This window comes from Drosophila erecta, unplaced genomic scaffold, assembly GCF_003286155.1.
Source record: "Drosophila erecta strain 14021-0224.00,06,07 unplaced genomic scaffold, DereRS2 tig00000000-arrow-pilon, whole genome shotgun sequence".
Classification (NCBI taxonomy): Eukaryota; Metazoa; Arthropoda; class Insecta; order Diptera; family Drosophilidae; genus Drosophila; species Drosophila erecta.
Genome location: NW_020825194.1, coordinates 17359779 through 17380449, shown reverse-complemented (window position 1 = coordinate 17380449; position 20671 = coordinate 17359779). Strand labels below are relative to the sequence as shown.

At 41.5% G+C, this 20671-nt stretch overlaps 1 protein-coding gene across 2 annotated transcripts; it reads left to right on the top strand.

Annotated features, from left to right (window-relative positions):
- Positions 1–706: 706 nt before the first annotated feature.
- LOC6553108 (alpha-mannosidase 2) lies at positions 707–20635 on the top strand. Of its 2 annotated transcripts, none has more exons than XM_015154323.2 (5): positions 707–1075; positions 15432–15937; positions 15996–18015; positions 18073–18616; positions 18677–20635. In XM_015154323.2, exons 2-5 carry the CDS (start codon positions 15524–15526, stop codon positions 19446–19448), a joined length of 3750 nt encoding a protein of 1249 aa, XP_015009809.1. In that variant the 5' UTR covers positions 707–1075; positions 15432–15523; the 3' UTR covers positions 19449–20635. The 2 variants fall into 2 exon arrangements, with proteins under 2 accessions (XP_015009809.1, XP_001980103.1); XM_001980067.3 differs by lacking the exon at positions 707–1075 and adding an exon at positions 7031–7505.
- The last annotated feature ends 36 nt before the right edge of the window (positions 20636–20671 follow it).

Below are 20671 nucleotides of genomic sequence, written 5' to 3'. Positions count from 1 at the left end.
CAATTCCAATCAAATGTTGCTCGTATTCCTGCAATTGAACGTTACCGATAGTTGGCACTGCAAATAAACGTTACCGATAGCAATCGAATTTACTGGCATATACTAAATAATGTTGTGTTTATTCCTTAATTATATTTCATCTGTTGATACGAAAGTTCGAAGGTATTTTTGTATCAAAGGATTCCCTTAATTTCACTAATGTTTGAGTAAATCAGTCTTTTGGGATTTATCGAGTGATATCGAATAGATTTGAGTGAACGAGACAGAAGAAGCAAGTTAAGCATAGAGCGCCAAATTTATGAATTTCAATGATTTGTGTTTAAAATACTCTTAAGGAAACTGTTTTAAAGTTATTATAGGCTTTTTTTTAAACGATGCTTTAATTTTGTTCTATGCAAACTACACTTATTTTTTATTTTACTGTAGTTCACAAAGTGGTTACCACAGAACAAAAAGTAATTAGTTTTGTTTACAAAAAAAAATGTTCACCAAGTGATAAGCTTATAATAGGAAGTATAATAATACCTCCAGCAAACGACCTTATATTATTAAGCAAAAAATCCAAAAAATTATAAAATTTTCATTAAAAACTGCAATCAAAGTTTCCCTCTTCCGCCGCCTTGGCGCTCTAATGTGACCGCAGAAAAATACCACAAAAATTACAAACGCAAAAATGTACTAGAAATCACTTACGACCAAACCAACGGCCAGTAGTCGATATATTTTCAAATCGTTCGGATGTGGAGCGGATGCTTTTTGAGTGTTTTAGTCCTAACAACATTGCCGCTAGGACGCATTGCGGCATTTTATTGATTCGCGACGACGCGGTAATCCTCGAGATAATCAAGCGTTGCTTAAGCTTTGAGCCATCGAATCAATTCGACCAATAAAGCACATTTTTTATGTCCCGTTGTCTTCGATTGTAATTGTTTTTGCGCGGGTGTAAAGTGCCCGTGTGTGTGTGGTGTGTCAAGGATTACGGCAAAATTGTAACTGTATCGCGTGGACATGTGTGTGTGCGTGGGAGTTTGATGGAAACCGAAAAGTTATAAACAAAAGCCGCGTTCCACAAAAGGTAAGAAATCGAAAGCGGCGATTTGCGGCACTTGCTATATTGATTATATATATATAAACCACCCTCCAAGAAGCGTCTGTTTATCCTGACCAAAAGAAAAAGGAAGCGGAAAACCGGATTTCTCAGTCTCGAACAAAGGAAATTGGGTGTCTTTCAGAGCTCGGGGATCCCAATTAAGTTATCCGTCTAGACCGATTCTGCACTCGATTCGCAATGGGATTGGTTATAAATAAAACCAGCATGCGAATCGGAGCAGACAAAGTGTTACAAAATTGCAAACGGCAGAGGAGGAAAAATAATGGACAGGCAGGCGTCTTGTCTTTAATTTATGCAGCTCATCTTTATTTAACCCTACTCGATTCCTCGATTCTCAGCTTAGGCCCACCATTCATTGAGAATCGTTTCATCTTTTATGTACCATACCATATTATAACATAGCTCATATCTTTAATGGGGGGCACGCCAAACCCGTTTAGGCATCTCGTTTTGGTTTCATTTCCACTTTTGTTGTGCCATGCAATTCGCTTTTATTTGTGTTCGCCGAGTGCTGGCATTGTATAATTCAATTTAAATTGATTTTTTCATTGTTGCGGTGTCCGTTTCACTTTTCTCGCTCAACGGGCGCTTACTACTCTACTCTTTTTATCCCCATTCCCATCGCCATCCCCACCTTGGAGCCCCCTTCTTATCCAACTATCTGGTTTTTGGGGTCCCCTGTTTGCTGTTTGTTTCCACTATTGGGTTTTCGCACGCCTGTTATTTCTGTAGCAGTTATGTGGTAATTAGAAGCCATTGGTCTCAGTCGCTTTTGAATTCACTTAGCCCACTTTGCTTTTACTTTAATTTGTCAGTATTATGTTAATTTTTTGAATAAACGGGAACATTTTATGGTAGTATTCAGCCCTTTAATTGAGCTACTAAGTGTCTCGGTTGTATTTAACTCAGAGTAAAACTATGATGATATTGTTAGCAGTAAATATAATAAATCCAATAAATAATATAAACAAAACGAGAACAGTAAACGATGATAATCCATTATAATCAAAATGTTACTGGGGGAAATAACAATAGATTAGAAAATCACATCACAAACGATTTTCTGCTTTCGAATTCGTATACTGATTGCAATTTATTATTCTCACTACTTTAATGGACTTACTCAATTCTTAAGAAAACCCATTACCTTTTTTGTACAGGTAGTAAATCCATTTTGAGAGAGATTTTATTTCTTTGCGTGTCGCGTCGAATTAAGTTATCCACACTAACTTTTCGATTAGGATCTGACTTTGAACAAACATAAAACTGGAATTCCAGTACCCAGGTTCTCATGGTGACTCTATTCGCCTTAGATCGTTTTTTGCTAATTTGCAACTTTTCGACATTAGCTCGTAGCTTTTCAAGAATCAGCCGCCTCATTTGCATGGACATCCCATTTCACTGGCAGGGAATAGCTGCAGCGGGCATAAATTCTCCCATAATCATAACAATCGATCTGTCATCAAATGTAACGACCCGAAATTGAAAGCCAGGCCCCGTCGTCGATGGTCAAGTGGCCAGGTTGCCCATGCATCTAAAGGGATTTGGTTTGGGCTCTCGATATTAGAGGCCTGGCAGGCAGGTTCATTGACTTCCCCGGGGTGCTCTAAACGACCGGGGATGATGATGACGTTGACGGAACCGCAACAGTTACTGCAGCTACAAAAGCAACAAAAAACCGGCCAAAACACCAATAGCAGCAACAAAGCCAGTGGCACTTGCACTCAACAGCTGGCAAAAAAAGAGAATCAAATACCAACCACAAAAAATTAAACCAACAAAAAGTCCGGAAGAAGAGCCAAGTTCTGGGGTGTTTTGGAACTTTGGTTACTCTAGCTGGCACTTCTCAAACATGTTTTAATTGTTGGATAAGTTTTGCCTACCTTTATTAGGACATTAAGGTTTATTTTCTTGAAGGAAGTCTATATGATTAAATATATAACTTACAAATAACGAATTATTTTTTTGTATGTGGTTTAATCAATTTTATTCAGAGAGTCTAGATTACTTGCAGCAAAAATGTATAAGAATGTATGTATATAAACTTAATGGCATAACAAACAAGTTTTACATTTTGAAACAGGTTCTAAATTGCAACTGCAAATACGATCCATTTATATACCGTTCGATGAGTAACTTATTATTAAATCGTAAATTTTTCTATGCAATGAAAAATTCCCCATAACCTCATTTGAAGTGTATGAACGAAAACAATAAAAGAGATTTTAATGCAGGAATTTCCATTACAAATGTTGCGGTTGTTAATGTTATTGTTGCTGCCACCGAAGCCTGGTTTTGTCAACCGTCGTTGGGGGCCATTGGGGCGCTATATAGCAAGGATGGGGAATTTGGGTCTTGAAACGGGAAAACAACACTGCACTCTCGACGGCAACTGGCAATTTGACAAACGTTGCACGCACTTGGCCGGAATGGGGCTTCCATTGGAGCAGCCTCGTCGTCGTTGTTGCACGTTTAGGCCGAGTGCAAAACTCAAATGTCGCTTTGGCTTCGAGTGCTGCCAACAAGCCGGTAGGATGCAATTGACCCGAAAACCGAACACTGTGGACCAAGTGGACAAGTGGGGGAAAGGAGCCACCATCACCACCATAACCACCACTACCACCACCACCAATGAGCACTGCAGGCCGCAGAAACTCGTTCGAGTTGATTTGGCATCTTTGTATTCATCTTGTGGTTCAATGAGTCCAGGCCCCGCAGTCTGGTCGGGATTTTCGATGCTTGACAACGTTCCGTCTGCCGTTCTGCCATTCCTCCGAGTCCGAATCTCTGCCCTCAATCGCTTGGCCACCGGCTGCCAGATGGCCATTTGGCAGGCCGTAAATGCAAAAGGGGATTGGCCAGGGGATGGGGGCCACAATAAAGGGCTTCGGGAGGTTCAACAAGCAGATGTTGGGATCCATTCAGAATTAAACTTTTATGCGGAGGTGCTGGAACAAAGTTATCAATATACACAGCGAATTAAAACTTTGCAGACGGCTATCTGCAGTTTAATCTGTATGAACAAAAACGAATTATTTGTCAGCGGGAAAATAATACCTGGTTATATTTCAGGATCGAAGATTTTTATCAGATTTGTTAATTGAATTTAATCTTTAATCATAACAAACTGAGATGAGGCTATTCGATGTGATTGTTATGGATATAGCATGAAATAAATCAGTTTTTATTGTCCTTCTAAAACGAAATTTTCAGAAAATAGTTGTTAATATCTCTAGTACGAGTATTTCGCCTCTAGCGACATAAGTATTCAGCTGTTTTTGGGATATATGAACTTTAATTAGGCCATAAAGCTATGAGAAATTCTTTGAGATAACGCTTTTTGGTTGGTAAACGATTAGTGATTGCCAGACTTTGATCTTAATTTAAGAACCTTGGTCCCGCATCTCCTGCTAATGCCTTCACTTGCACTTGTTCCGCTCGCCGTGGCCATCATCATAATTATCATCATCGTCTTTGTGGCCCATCTTCGTTGTCGTTTGTCGGTCGTCGCCGTCTTATTTGCGTGGGCTTATGCTCGGCAACAAACAACAAGACAACAAACAGAGGACTGAACGCTGAACACTGAAGAAAACAACAGGCAGTGCCAACAACTTTTTCAAGGGCCTGTGCCAATTCTCGATTGCTCTCTTTCCGTCTCTGTTTTGTTCGCCATTCCTCGGTCTCGGTGCTCCCTTTTATGGCTGCTTTACTTGGCAATCGATAAACAACGACCTTCTGCCCCACAACACCCCCCATTTTTTCCAACTAAAACGGCTGGAAGTTACTGGGCTGGAGGAGTATTCTCCAGTGTTCTGGTCGGGTTCCTTTGTCTTGTCCCGTTTAGGAGAGCTTATTCGCCACTTGAAGCTACCAGCCAAGTCAGCCACTCGAGATGCACTCTCCTCACTTCTTCCCACTTCATCCATCCACCCATCCGCCATCACTCACCAGCCATCAGGGACCTGGCCTCCTGGCTTTATCCTGCTTCTACTCCTGCTCCGGCTCCGGTTCCTTCTGCCACTTGTTTCCAGGCATTTTTCAAAGTTAATTGCTCGCTGGCAGCCGGCTGAGAAAAAGTGCTGAAAGTCCGTCGAGGGTGAGTCCTCTCCGGAGGCTGAACAAAACTTATATTCCAAGATTTGTAACTGAAACTATTGACATTCATTAGCTCCACAAGCGGAAAATTTCAAATTACCAAAAAACCAGTCGAGATTCCATTAATCTAAGCAGACTAGAATGTTCCCTAATTATAGCAGGAGCAGGATGTAATTAGATGTAAAGTAGCTTCTGTCATTAATACTAATTAATATAAATTAACACAAATTTAGTAATTAACATTCGCAAACTACGTGCAGTTACCTTGCTTGGGATACTCATTTTGCAATGCCAATTTTAAAGAATTCCCATACATAATATAAACCATAATTATGAAGTTTAACTGAATATAAATTTCAACATAACATTAATGATTAATGACTAATCACCATTTGAATCGCCTTTTGAGTCATTTAAATGACGTTCATATGCATTAGAAGTAAGGATTTAGCGAACGAAGTGCTCTTACATTTCCTGATCCCACTTCTGGACAGGAACAAGCTCCGTAAATGAGTTCGCAGATTAATGCCAAAGTAAAGATTTCCACGTTGTGGCAGTAAAGGAACCAAAATGGCTTCGCCAATAGCCAAAGACGTTCAAGAACTTTACAACAAATAAAGAATATTATGTGCAAACTGAAGTGCTATAAAAGAAGGTGTAAACGAGCTGCACACAAAATAACTTTTTTTAGGAGCTGTGAAAGTGGTTGAAAAGAACAGCTTATAAAGGCAAAGATAGCAGAAAAGTATCTCACAGTCTAAATACGATATTGTTATAACAGCAAAATAGATTTAATCATGCAAGGAAACCATACTTAAATTTTTTCCTACAAGTCATCACCTTTTCCATTCAGTGTGGATTTCTTTCTCAAATAATCGCAAGAAGCAACAGAAATAATTAATAAGTACAGCTGTCAACACTTGAGAAAAAAGCAACAACCCAAAGCAATTCCCTCCTTTGACAAACAGGAGGAGCCATCGGGAATCCCAGTTGATGCTTCCCACCTCACCCAGTTGTAAAACAAAACTAATTCCAGCTGCTGCTCCAAGACGACATGAGAAAAAGGGGCGATGTGGCGAACACCTTCGCACTCCAAGGCCCTCGAAGGGAGTAACCTGGTGCAGGGGAGGGGTTTACAGGTGAGGGGCGGTGACTACATGGCGCTGATGTTGATGGCGCCGACAAAGCAAATACTAAGGCCAAAACTGGCCAACAGAACGCAGCCAGCAACAACTTGCATGAATAGATCGCAACCGTCGTTCTGGGGATGCCCTTTATGGCATATTAAAAAGTAGCTGAGATAAATCTTTAAAAATACCTACAAAAATTTCATTTTGGTTATATTACTTTACTATTTTGTTTTACATTTCAATCGTGTTGTGTACTTCAATAAAATGGTTTAGCATTCCTGTTATAGCAGAAAAAAAAGTTATACAGACGCTTTATTAAAAAATATACAGTTGGATATTTGATGTCTGGTTTCTTATCAACGCTAAATCCGCTCACATTTTTGGTGGCCCCATATAACAAATTATTTCCAGAAATTAAATGCTTTTAAAACCCGACAAATTTTTACTTTTAGAAATATCTTTGTAGCTGAGAAAAGAATGGATTTGCTCTTATCTTTTCAACCATGATATCTACCGGCCTTTAATGTTTTTTTATTTTTAATATGTCCAAGTGCGCATCACTGGTGAAGGGACCTCCACCTGAGGGCGGGGGAAGTGTGGCTGGTGCTGCTGCAATTGCCGGCTGCCAACGAGCCGAGGCGACCCGAACACAAGCCGAGCTCCGGCGGAAAGGAGATTCCACGATGCCACGATTCCTGTGGCTCCTCGTTTCGCGGCTCAGTTGCTTTCGGTCGCTGGCAGTGGGTGCGTCGCTGAGCTCCTGCAGACAGCTGTTCGATTCGATCCTTTTCTCGCCGGCAAGGACAACGCGAGTGGAAAAATACAAATAAATTGAGGGGGAAGCCTGGCGGATGGGGGATTGCTAGAGCAAATCAGAGTGAAAGGTCAACAATGGCTTTGTAGCTTTGTCTCTAATTACGAGTATTCCATTCAGAGCCAATAAAGGATTCAATCCGACGTGCATTCATTTAAATTAAGCGAGAAAAACGTGGAAACTTTTCGCATCCTTTTGCTTGCAGCATTGTGTGAAACAAGGGAAAACTTTTAGCCCTGCGTTTTGCGAGTGTCCGCTTGGTTGTGTGTCTGTGTTTGTGTGCAGGCGCTGATTTATGTGTTTTGTCCTTGTTCCGCGCCAGGACGAAAGGACTTTTTGCCATCCCGATTCGTGTGTAAGTTGGTAATGTAAGTTTATGTAATAGACATGTAAATTGCAGTTTATTTTAAGGTCTAACAATGAGAAATGTTGGGACGCCATTGCAAAATGCGTTTCTTGCGGTTTCTTAGGTGATTCATGCTGCTAATTCATATCTCATTGGCTTGCTTTTATGCTATATTAATACGAGACGTGAAGCTATTTGCAATATATAAATATCATTAAAAGAGATACTGATTTTTGAAAGTGTTATCAAACTTGTACATTAATTATGCAGCATTTCATTTTATTGAGATTAGCTATCTTGCAATTCCTATAACTCGTAGCAAATTTCCTATTAAATAAAACCACACATCTTAATCAGAATTTGTTTGTAATGCATATTTTTCACATCGCATTGAATATCTTCATCATTCCAGGAACAGAAACTAAGAGTTGATGCCCTAAGTTTCAGGTTTCTGCCACAAGCTGGGGATCATTCCCCCTTCAATTTCCTGGATGCTTGTCACTAAAGACAGCAAGTGTATCGATTGCCACGATAAGTGTATTTTCCCGGTTTCGTGCCACTAAAATTAGCTGAATCAAACGCGACCCCCACAAAGACAAGAGTCGGATGGCAACTTATGGAAGTCCGACTTCGACTACAACTCCATGCGGTTATTATTTATTTCCATTAGCTCATACTCAAATGTCCCCCATCCACGTTGGTTGGCGGATGGCGTGCTAGTGCTGTCAATTTTCCGGTGGCAGGTTTTTGGTTATTGCGATGTCATGTCATCATGCAATCGTATCGCTTTACCGCATAAACCGACTCGCACAAAGTAATCATTCGATGTCGATGGTGATCTGCCTGGAACACCGTATATAATATATACATATATGTACAAATTAGTACCAGGCGGCTGCTAATGATGCGTGAAGAAAAACAAGCGGGGAGTGCGCCATGAAGTGGCCGAAACGTATGGAACACGTCGCTGATGGATGTTCCGGATGGATGTTCCATTATTATCGGACTTATCCCAGTTAGCCACGGCTTGCTGTTGGCCATGTGTCATTCGGCTTTGGCCACAGTTGTTACACTTGGTTGGCGGGCGTGGTAATAAGCTGGCGGTATAGTGTTTTGCCAAATAGTGCAGAACCCGCTCTGGGCTTAAATGGTCATCTTTGGCCAATCATCGTTGGACATTGAAAACGGTTTTGCTAACCAGTCGCCATGGAATTCGTTTGGAAATCTGTTGGTAGAAGGCAACAATTGATACGTGAGTGAAAATACAGCCACTGAAGTTTCAGAAAATGTCATTCGCTTCCATATTTAACTTGGCAAACAAAGCAATAGATTCTAACAGTCTATTCTCTACCATTTAACAATTAATAATTTATGAATGCGTTTTCAATTTGGAAATTGCTTGCAGCCATTATTTCAAACACCTTTTAATTGGCTTTGACAATTACGAAATAAAAGACCATATATAAACAGCACCATAAATTATGTTGTTGTTTATGTGAGCTAATTAATATTATCACAAGCTGAAAATTTGTACATCGTAGCAAAAATGGTTACAAAAAAGCGGAATGCATTTCCGATTGCAAATTCGTAGTAACCATAAACGTCGATTTGTGTGAAGTATTTATTTATTTATTTCATTATGAGCACATATTCTGCCAACATAGATTTCATTCTTACTTCCTACTGAATTAGTAGTATTTAAAACATGTTGGCATATATAACAATTAAGAGGCAAAGTAATAAACCCTATTATATATTATATATATATGTTTTCAACCAAAAAATGTATAAAACGGTCTGGGGCTCTTAAACTGCCTAAGATATTCTTCGTAATTCGAAGGAAATCCGCTTTGGAGCCCTCATTACCTTCAAGCCCGCAATTAGTTAACACTTTAAACCAACAGTGAGTCAGAACTTTTATTTCGTTAGGTAAACAGAAAGGAGACAAGAGACCCACTTCACATCAGTCTAGTATCTGGATCTTTGGGCAGCGAATGGTGTCAAAACGCTTGAGAGGTTCCAATTCACTCAAAGTTCCCACCGTATGAGGACCTAAGTCATTTTTACTTATATGGAAGCGATCGGTAACTGTAAACCTGCTTTTATATGCATTACAATCTAGGGGAGTGAGTCTTTTCCCACCGTTTAGCTCCATGAAATTGAAACGGAAAATTTCATAATCAAAGCCATAAACGTTGTTATTGTTCGCAGTGCTCCCCAAGACCCCTGCCCATTTTCCTTTTGTCTTGGTCTTGCGTGAAAAAAATGGAAAACAAAAACAAGAATTAATTTTCATTTCATTTTCCTCTGCGTACTTTTCGCCAAACAATGCAAAAACCAGACCAACTCAAACGCCAACAAACCTTCCGCACAATGTAAGAAGTCTCACGTTCCGGGAAAAAAAGACGCACATTTTATGAGGCGACTTGTGCTTTGTCAGCATCTAAAGCATTTTATAGCTTTTGGCGTTAAGCTTTGTCCAAGCCATATCAATAAACAAATAGGGGAACCCCTACCAAATGGAATCATAAATTGTTGAAATGGTCGCTTTAAGGAAACTCAGAAAGTAGCTACTTAAGTAAATCTAGGAATTTCTGTTGGCATATATAAAGTTTAAAATGAATAGTAATTGGGTTTTTAACACTCTAATAAATCATATGTTTTCCTAGCATGAAGCAAACATAGTAAATACAACTTTAAAAGCATCAAAGTCATAAAAGAGAAAGGCTGCATTTCAGTCATTCTGCATACACTTTTAGCTTCAAAATCAGGGTAATTTTAAATTATTTGCAATAATCCGAATGGCGCCGTGTAGGCTGGCATAGAGATTCCATTAATTAGTGGCAAATCAATTGGACTCACCTAATTGGCAAAATGTACCGTGGTCTATTTGATTAGTGTTCAAGTGCCTGTAACGGAAGAGCTCTCTATTTATCTCTGTGTGTGGACCACTTTTATCCCAATCAATTGCAGATATTAGCAAATGAGTTTTGATTGCTTAATAACCGAAACCGCTAGAGGAAATCAACCATAAACCATAGCGATCGAGGAGCAACTTTCTCCTCTCACCATTGCTGGGTCTCAATTCCTGTGGGAATCATGGAAACCCATCGGTATGGATGTGGTTATACCGTATGCTCCAGTACCGCATATAGCTCCACTCGTATATTGTTTTTTCCTGTTGACATTTAATCAACATTGGCGCTACCCCCGCTGGTTTTTCCCTCCCACCGCGCCAGGCAATCCATATATGGTTCGGACTGGCCGTGCTTTTGGCCAAGTTTATGGGCACAGACTGTAATGTTTTTTTTTTTATTTTGTACCTTGGTCCATATGTCACGTATGGCGTCGCTGCATAAGTGAGTAACTGTGAATTCGACGGGCTAGCTCCAAAGTTCTGCTTGTCTAACGGCATCAAGTCCATAGTTACATAGCTATGTACCCACATGTAGTGTATGTATACATGCTCCATGCTCCTCGGTCCCCTAAAAAATTTCCTCGTTCGCTTCGTTGGCTTGCCATTAACAGGGGGCCCTTCAGCAGCGGGAGTGCTTTTTTCTAATTTTTTTATTTTGGTTCCATTTACTCAATTGTGGGTAAGTCGCAAAAGGTGTGATATGTGGGGAGCGACTTTGTTTTATGGGTTGTGGGACATAACATAAAATAGAAACGCGTAAATCTTAAGATGAAAGCAACGGGTAGGTTTTAATGAGATTTCTAACACAAGGGTAATATTTTTGTGTGTCGTGTGCAGGTACAAACTTAAAAAAATTAAAAAGAATAACAAAAATTATTAGATTATGTTGGGAAAAATGTAGAACACATGCTAGGTTTCTCATCCTAACATTAAAGTAATACATACCAAGTATATAAGTAATTGATGGTTGTAACACTCTATTTACATTATTGCATGTAGGGAAAGGTAATTGCTTTCCATAAATTTTAATCTAAATATGGCTTATTGCAACAATGGATTCAAAGTACACCCACAATTTACTGCTATGCGTCTTTTGATGGTTAAAATGCAATTATAAGATGTGAAATGAAAAGTGGAGCAATCTTGATTACAGTAATCTTAAGCTAGATCTTGACAACTTCCTCTGGTAATTGCCCTCCATATGTCGCCCCCACCCGAAACTACTCATCATTTGTAGGCCTGCTTTTGGTTTTTTGCCTCGCTGACTATGCTAATGACCTGCTATAGTTTGGCCCAACTTGGCCCGGATGGTCTGAAGTTATTTTTTGGACTTGTTTCTTTTGAGTCTCATATGATTATATGGTGGGCACATGCCAAGCCCACACGCTCTACTGGCGGCTTAACCGGCGCATTACTCATGCTCATCTGCTCCGGAAAATTGCCATAACTGCTTGTTCACCCTCTGTGTGCCCCCTCGGTCGCTTTGGTGCAACGTTAGTTTCTTTAATTAAAAAAGCATGAACTCTTTGTAAAGTTCTGGGACCTTGCTAGACTCCTTGCCCCTTTGGCGTGGCTCTCATTGCCCATTTCTCTGACATTGGCAAAGGAGGAGCAGAGCGAATCTCAGCTGCCACTCCCAAAGTCCAAAGTCAGAGTTGAAATTTGTTTTAGTATACTTTGGTTAAGTTTTAGGCAACATTTTACAGTTCTAAAAGGCTTTATAAATGCAGAACTTAATTTTAGATAAAGATAAAGGTTTGCTAACAGCCAATATCTTTGTGCAACTACTAACTTCCGAGGTGTTGCTCTATGCTCTGTTGTAAACCATATAACTTGGTTACTATTCATTTCTATAGGCTATAGAAGGGTATATAAACTTGGACTTGTTCAGCTTTATTTTCTCTTTACGTTTTTTCTTGGCTGTTTTTTGGGGGAACTTTTTGCGTCTGCCGCTAAGAAAACAGTTTTCAAACCATTTCAGATTGTTGAGGCCCTCTTTTTTTTTGCCTTCAGCTGCAGCTGCAATTTCCGTGCCATTTATGCAAACTATTGTTTTTGTTCTTGTCGTTTTTGGCCTCCAACGTTCACCATTTTTTAACTGAGTTTGCGTTTACAGCTCTGCCTTCTGTCCTCTTTCTTGGCCTTCTTTTTCGGCTTTCTTAGGTGATTGCAGTGACTTTCAATTAATTTTTTGCTAGAAACTTTTAATTAAAAGGAAATGCCATTTAAAAGGTGTCGTGATCGTGATTATTTTCCAACATAAATAATGCCAAAAAGCGACTAATTTGTTTCCCTTTTCAATTGTAGAAAAGTTTGTAAACTAAAATTCGATTTGAAAATTATTATGAAATTGAATAACAGCGATACAAAAGTTCGACTTCCACCTATAAAAAGAGGAAAATAGCTAACAGCAAAGTTTACAATTGATTCGTAGGGCTTTCAGAAAAGTTTTCCATACACAAAAACTACAAATTTGGTTGGCAGGCGCATAAAGAATACCAACCGAGCCAACCAATACATCACAGACACAATGTATATCAGGGGATTAGGCTATTAGATACCCCTTGAAGTGTAGGGTTATAATTACTTCAGCCACACAATTGATATAAATAATATATAACATAAAATAAATTATTAAACAATAAAATAAAGAAAAGATAACAAAAGATGCGTTAAGTCAAAATACCCACCTACATACCCTTGATTTTTCCAACTCAGCAGGGCAAATATATCCATTTGCATTGAAAGCATTCACATGGGCGCCTCAAGTTGCAACTCCAAACGAAATTAAGCTCCTTCAGGGGGATTTCAAGGGGTCAATGGGGGCGCAAAAGGGGGAAAGAAAACAGCAGAGCAAAGGGCAAGGACGAAAAGGAACTAGGATATCAGTAAAGCTGACTTTTTGAGTTGGGTCCTCTGTTGAATAGGGACGGATGGAATATCACACAAACTCGAGTACCCACAATCAGCAAAAGACAGGAAAGGAACTAAGGCAAAAGGAAACAAAACAAAGTCATTTTCCAATTCGAAATTATATTGGGCAGAAGGAGAAAAGTGACGGAAAGCAGCCACAGAAAAAAAGGATAACACGTCAAAGGAAACCGAAGGAGCTATATGTGCTGACTGCCAGATGAAGGTTGTCATCCATTCGGAGCTGACAAAATGGTTGACAAAGTGCAATTTGCAATGGAATCAAATTTGCTAGAAAACTCTTCTCAAAATTCGTGATGACAGCAGCACGCAGCGAAGTCGTTGTATTTCTAAAATAGTGGCACGGAAACGGGTAGCACATTATTTATGTAAAATAAGTTATAATTCTAAATTAACTTATAAACTAATCAGTTAAGTTGTGTCTACATTTCCCGTTCATTTATTTTAAACGCTTTTTAAGGCATTTTGCTGAATGAGATAACAAAATGTTGTTTACAAAGCTTTAGACGGACTCCAATTTTTCCTGTGCACTTATGCTGAATAAATTTACTGGGAAACGTTTTGATGGGGGTCAAGGACGAGCTGCCCGGAGCAGTTGACGCTTGCCATCTTTGGTTTCCTTTTGGCAGGAAGTTATTTAGTTCCTTGGTCGGAAGGAAGTGAAAATATTCGACTAATTGAAATAATTGAGGCAAACTTTGTTGGGAATTGTTGCTGAAGAGAAGTTTTCAGTATCAGCAGAGATCTCAAAACGCTGCTTTCCCCAGCAGCCAGAATCTTTAACAATTTCTCCCATCTGAGCATTTCTAGAGAGCTTACGCTTTGGTTTCTCTGTTCTTTTATTATATTTTTTTTTGCAGCACACTTGCCACATTTCTCTGTGGAGCAAAAATGAATGGGGGAAATGAATGGGGCTCTCGGGACAGGGGAACCGCTTAAATTACCATAAGAGTGGTTTGCGGAGGGCTATGTGAGTGGGGGCCATGGTGGTTCCGTTGGGTGACAGGTGGTGGCTTGTGGCAACATCAGTTAATGTCCGCTGATTAGCATAGGACCCCTTTTTAGTCCAGTGGTACATTTGAATGGATGCAACGATGCTGCTGCTCGTTGGACCTTAAATGCTTTTAAATTTTAATTAAATTGAATTCAACGTTCAGTTGGCAGGAGATCATGTTTTTCTCTGCGTGTCGAACTGAAATAAAAACCTAAATTATGGAGAATGGCAAATAAAAGTGAATAAATCATGTGCAGCTGTGGAAATTGCTAACTTGTTCAACATGCCTTTTTGTCTCTCATTTGTGGGCCATTAATTTATTTGCCCGCAATGGGTTGGCCATGGATTGTCCGGAGTTCATAGCTCCATTACGGTGGAGAAAGTTTGTGGCAAACTATGCAATAATTTCATCATTGCAAAAAGTTCTGCGAGCATGTGAAGAGTTTTTGATTGAGTTTTCAGTTTGCATAGTTCGTTTCGTAAGTTTGACTTGCGTAGCTGGGCAATCCGGAAATGCTGACGTTTCTGTGCTGAACTCTGAACTTAATCACGAATCATAGAGGATTATAGATTTCTACATTTATCAAGCTGAAATTTCTTTGGGTTTGACAATTAACTAAAAGTTGGCCAGAGGTGTGTTATTTCTTTATCTATTCCTTTCAATTTCACATTTCCTTGCTTGAAGTTAAGAGGCATACAAGCACCTTGCCTAGAATTTTACTTATTCCTGACAAGCATTTATGTATTCCTTACACCAGGCCCCAGGCACTCTTTCCCCTTCTTCGCACTTGTTATGGTTTAATTAAATTCTCCACTAAACTTCCTGCCCTCTTCCGTATAAAATATTCAAACACTCTTGCGGCAAGGACAGCCCAGACAGGATTAGTGAGGGGAAAATAAAATCAGAAGCAGGATTCAGCTTGGTCTAAATGTGTGGGAAGCTACATATTTTTAACGTTTTGTGCATGTATAATCGGCTTAAATTCTAGTTATTTTGGATTAAAGCAGAGACCTTTTAAAACATCATGGAATTTCAAAATATTTTCTTCCCATGGGCTATCTACATATAATAAATCTTGTTATACCGTTTCAGATGTAGAAAACATTCCAAGTAAAGAAGCCCAGCAGCGAGATCTTTCTGGGGAATCCCTGCCGGGGACAAGCAAACGCAGTCCACTGACGAGGATGTCGTTCAAGCTCTTTCGCCGCGGATCGGCACGCTGCATCGGCCTGCTATCGGCGTTCGTAACGATCCTGCTCTGCCTCTACTACATCTCCATTGGCCAGCCGAATCCAACGCCCATTTCCGAGACGGGTGCCCCATCGGCGGCATTGCGGGGTTCACCACTTAGTGGCCTAACTGGTTTCAGCGTCGGAGGAGGTTCATCCTCAAACATCCACTTACAGAAGCAGCACATTGTGATCGCCTCAAACCAAAAGAGATCCTCGGAAACAAAGTCGGGACAGACATCGGGATCGCCGGAGGTGCAGTCAGAGGAGCAGTACACCAACACTAATTGGGGCGACAAGTGCTATGAACTGATTCAGAGCAATACGAACATAACCGCCAGCGAGGAGCACAGCAAGTTTGACTTTCAGGTAAGAAGAAGCTCCACAGTCAAGATAAGAAACACATAAATAAACACATTTTTTACAGCCGGAATGGATGCGATCGAAGGAGTACTGGGATCGTGGCTTTGAGGAGCGATTTGATGCGCAGAAGAAGGACAAACAGCGCCCTCCACTGAAGATCATAGTGGTTCCGCACTCCCATAATGATCCTGGCTGGCTAAAGACGTTTACGAACTACTTCCAATCGGATTCCCGGCAAATCCTTAACCTTCTAGTGACCAAGATGCAGGAATACACAGACATGACGTTCATTTGGTCGGAGATCAGTTTCCTTCAGCTGTGGTGGGATCAGGCGCATCCCACCAAACAGCGAGCACTAAAGCGTTTGATCGACGCTGGTCGCATTGAAATCACCACCGGTGGATGGGTGATGACGGATGAGGCGAATGTCCACATCTATCCGATGTTAGATCAGCTCATCGAGGGCCATCAGTGGCTTAAAAACAATCTGAATGTCACACCGAAAGTGGGCTGGTCCATAGATCCATTCGGTCATGGCAGCACTGTGCCCTATCTGCTGTCCGGAGCGAATTTCGAGGGAACCATCATCCAGCGGATTCATTACGCCTGGAAGCAGTGGTTTGCACGACAGCAGTCAGGTGACTTCATCTGGAAACCCTATTGGAGAAGTAGAAAAGACAAGGATAGTGCAACTGGTAGCCTACTCACTCACAACATGCCCTTCGATATATACTCAATTAAGGGATCGTGTGGCCCACATCCTTTCATCTGTCTAAACTTTGACTTCCGCAAAATTCCGGGCGAGTACACCGAGTACTCCGTTAAGGCACAGTTCATCACAGACGACAATCTAGAGTCAAAAGCGCAGTTGCTGCTGGAGCAATACGCCAGGACTGCCTCGTTGTTTCCGCATAACGTGGCCCTCATTCCAGTGGGCGATGACTTCCGATACAACAAGGATCGCGAGGTGGATCAGCAGTACCAGAACTACAAGAAGCTCATTGATCACATCATGGCCAATCGAAGGCTTTACAATGCTGATATCCGATTTGGCACTCCCAGTGATTATTTCGAGGCCATCAAGGAGCGCATGAAGGATCGCACCCCAGGATTTCCCACCTTTAAGGGTGACTTTTTTGTCTATTCCGATATTTTTTCGGAGGGCAGACCGGCATACTGGTCAGGCTACTTCACCACGCGACCGTTCTACAAGCTTCTGAGCTCAGAGCTGGAGCATCAGCTGCGATCTGCAGAAATTGTCTTCACCCTGGCTTACAACACTGCTCGTCAAGCGAAGCGCGAGAACGCGATTAAGATATACGAGAAGAACTACGAGCTTATCATTAATGCAAGGCGGAATTTGGGGCTGTTCCAGCACCACGATGCTATTACTGGTACATCCAAGGCAGCTGTAATGAGGGATTATGCAATGCGCCTGTTTGAGAGCACCCAGAACATGGTGAAGATGCAGGAATCCTGCCTAGAGCTTCTTCTTCAAAAGGGTCAGCCTCGACATCACGGTTTCTTGCTCAGTGAATTTGAGCGGGATAACTTCAACAAGCTGCCGCGCAAGATGCCCATCCAAATGGCAAACGGGGACGAGTCGACGCCCACTGTTCCGGCGGGAGAAGGCGGAGCCGGCGGGTCAGTTTCCATCGGTTCGATAGGCAGCTTTGTCTTGTACAATTCGCTGGCTCAAAAGCGGTTGGAAGTCGTCACGCTACGCGTCCAACATCCCAATGTAAAGATACTTAACGACAAGGGTGTAGAATTGAATCACATCCAGATCAATCCAGTGTGGAATATCACGGATACCTACGAACAGGGTCTGGGCACATCCGTATCTGGCACTGTGGGTCGCATTCGCACCTCGACGCGCCAGTTCGAAGTGATGTTCGTGGCGGAGCTGGAACCTTTATCCCTGAGCACTTATCGGGTCCAGGTGGATGAGGTCAACTTCAAGCGAAATATAGCAACTATCTACTGTGACGATTGCACAGAATCGCAACCAGCAGCAGTGAGTCCAGCTGAAGAAGCAGAATCCTCACCGGCTCCAGTTTTTGAGGCGCGTGCCAAGCCAGCGGGTGAGTTTCTATTAAAATAAATAAATTAAAAGAGTTAAAATTACGAGTATTACACAGGCGATATACAGTTGGAGAATCCTCACATGCGATTGCTGTTCGACGAGAAGAGCGGTTTTCTGAAGACCATCACGCGTAAGAACCAGAAGAAGGAGTTGCTCAAGCCGCTTCAATGCAACATCAAGTTTGCCGCTTACCGCAGCGCCCAGTTCCACTCTGGTGCATATCTCTTCAAGACCGATCCTGAACAGAGTGAGGCCGAGAAGGAAGTGCTAGAGGGCTATACGGACATGCGCATCATTATCACCTCGGGTCCAATAGCCAGTGATGTGACTGTCATTTATGGACCCTTTTTGGCGCACACGGTGCGCATCTTTAACACGAGAACTCACCTGGATGCAGCGATATATGTTGAAAATGATATAGACTTCGAACCGCCACCCAAGAATCGCGAGACGGAACTATTCATGCGATTTGTCACCAATATAGATAACATAGCTCAAGTTCCGATGCCGCGGGATCCGCTTAAGGAACCAGCCGATGCGGCTACCATGCCGGAGCTTCCCGTCTTTTACAGCGATCAGAACGGTTTCCAGTATCATGAGTGAGTCGAGAAACTTAGGAAAAGAAAAACATTTTCTAATTCTGTCCTCCACACTTTTAGACGTATCAAAGTGCCGGCAATTGGCATCGAGGGCAACTACTTCCCGATAACCTCGGGCGCTTTTATTCAGGACAGTCGCGTTCGCCTCACCCTGTTGACCACTCATGCCCAAGGAGCGGCCAGCTATGAGCCTGGACAGCTGGAGGTAATGCTGGATCGGCGTACACTGTACGACGATTATCGGGGAATGGGCGAAGGCGTCGTGGACAGCCGTCTGACGCGGCACAAGTTCTGGCTGCTTGTGGAGGACCTCCCGGGTGGTCAGCATGTGACTCAGCCACCGAGCTACAAGGTACTCAGTCAGCAGGCTCAGCACCTGGCAAATGCCTTGCGTTACCCGCCGAATCTGTACTTTGTAAGCAATCTGGAGCAGCCAGAACTGGCCTCTGCATTGCTGCCTTTGGTCAGGCTTTTGCCTAAGGGACCGCTGCCCTGTGACGTGCACCTGACCACCCTGCGCACCCTATCCGATCCGGAGCTGCAACTGTTTCCGTCCGCCTCGGCGCTGCTAGTTTTGCATCGCCAAGGATTCGATTGCAGTGTGAGCGCTGGCAGTGAATTGTCTCTGGATTCCATATGTCCGCTGTCCAGCAAGGGATTGGGAAATGTACAGCTGGGTCGGCTCAGCCTGCATACAATCGAAGCCACCAGTTTGACGGGGACGGAGCAGAAATCGTCCAGGGAAAGCTTCCACATACGTTCTCTGGCCGAGATCAGTCTAGAACCAATGGAGCTGCGAACCTTCAACCTTACTTTTCGCTCGGAGGTGTAAGATGACTACAGTCTATTTAGCGGAAATGGTTATCATATTTATTTGTGGTTTAGTTCTAATAGTTAGTGGTAAACGCCAAGTGCAAAGTTTTCAGCTTTATTTAGTTCTTGTCACGTCTACTGTCTGTCTCCAACAGTTTTGAAAGTACAAAGCACACGACATAGTTATAAACATACAATAGGGTGGTTAGGTTTTTTTTGTTGAATCATGTAGAATGAAAGTTAATGAATAATTTTAATCATGTTCGTCTGTTTGAAAGGTCAAAGCGCAAGGAGAAACGAGGCTACGACTAGTTACTTGTTGACTTTTCTGAAAACTTATATTTCATTCAAAAAGGTATAACTTTTAAACCTACTGCTTAATACTGCTTACGGGTAGCCAAGATATTCTTTTAGCTCATATAACCTTTTCGTTTATGCAAATCGACCCACCCAAACAAACCTACAGCTTGACTTGGTGCAATAGGCCAAAAAACCTAACTCGACTGCCCTGAGCAATGCATTACGCCTAACTCTCCCAGCTTCATACTCTAAAATATATGTGCAATAAACTTGAACTAAATCGCACCATGGAAATGAAACAGCTTAGGTTAAGAACTAGCTTGATTTTAGAATGAAATATTTAGACAGCAAATTAAATAAATTTTCGTTTTCGTTTGCGCGATTAGCGTTCGCATCGATTTGTTTAGACTGATTAGCCTAAAACGATTGCAAAATTGGCATGTAATATTAATCTCAATTATTCTATTTAATCCTAGCCCTTATCCAGAATTAACCAAAACGCAAGTGTACGTAGGAAATAAGTTTTAAATGAGCAGCGTAGTCGGGTAGCAAAAGGATAAGCCAAATATTACATTACATTCACTAGCAATATTGTAAATAGTCGAATAGGATTTCCAGGCACGGTAAAAATAGCTCTAATATCCGATAAACCACTTAGATCTAAGCTCTCTCTCAGCTCTGGTATTGTCGTATACGAGAGTCATTCAAATAGTTACTACTGACTACAGAAACAAAGCATTCACTGCAAGCAAGACATACACTTTAGAATATTCAGAATGTAGGGATAAAAACACGATGGATGGGATGGATTACATCTAACGGATAAAACTGTTTTGTGTATTTATTTATAAAAACTTATAACTATATATCTAATTGTATGGATACAAGAAAATAAAGTATTAAATGACACCAATTGTGGAAAGTGTGTTTGTAATGCAATGA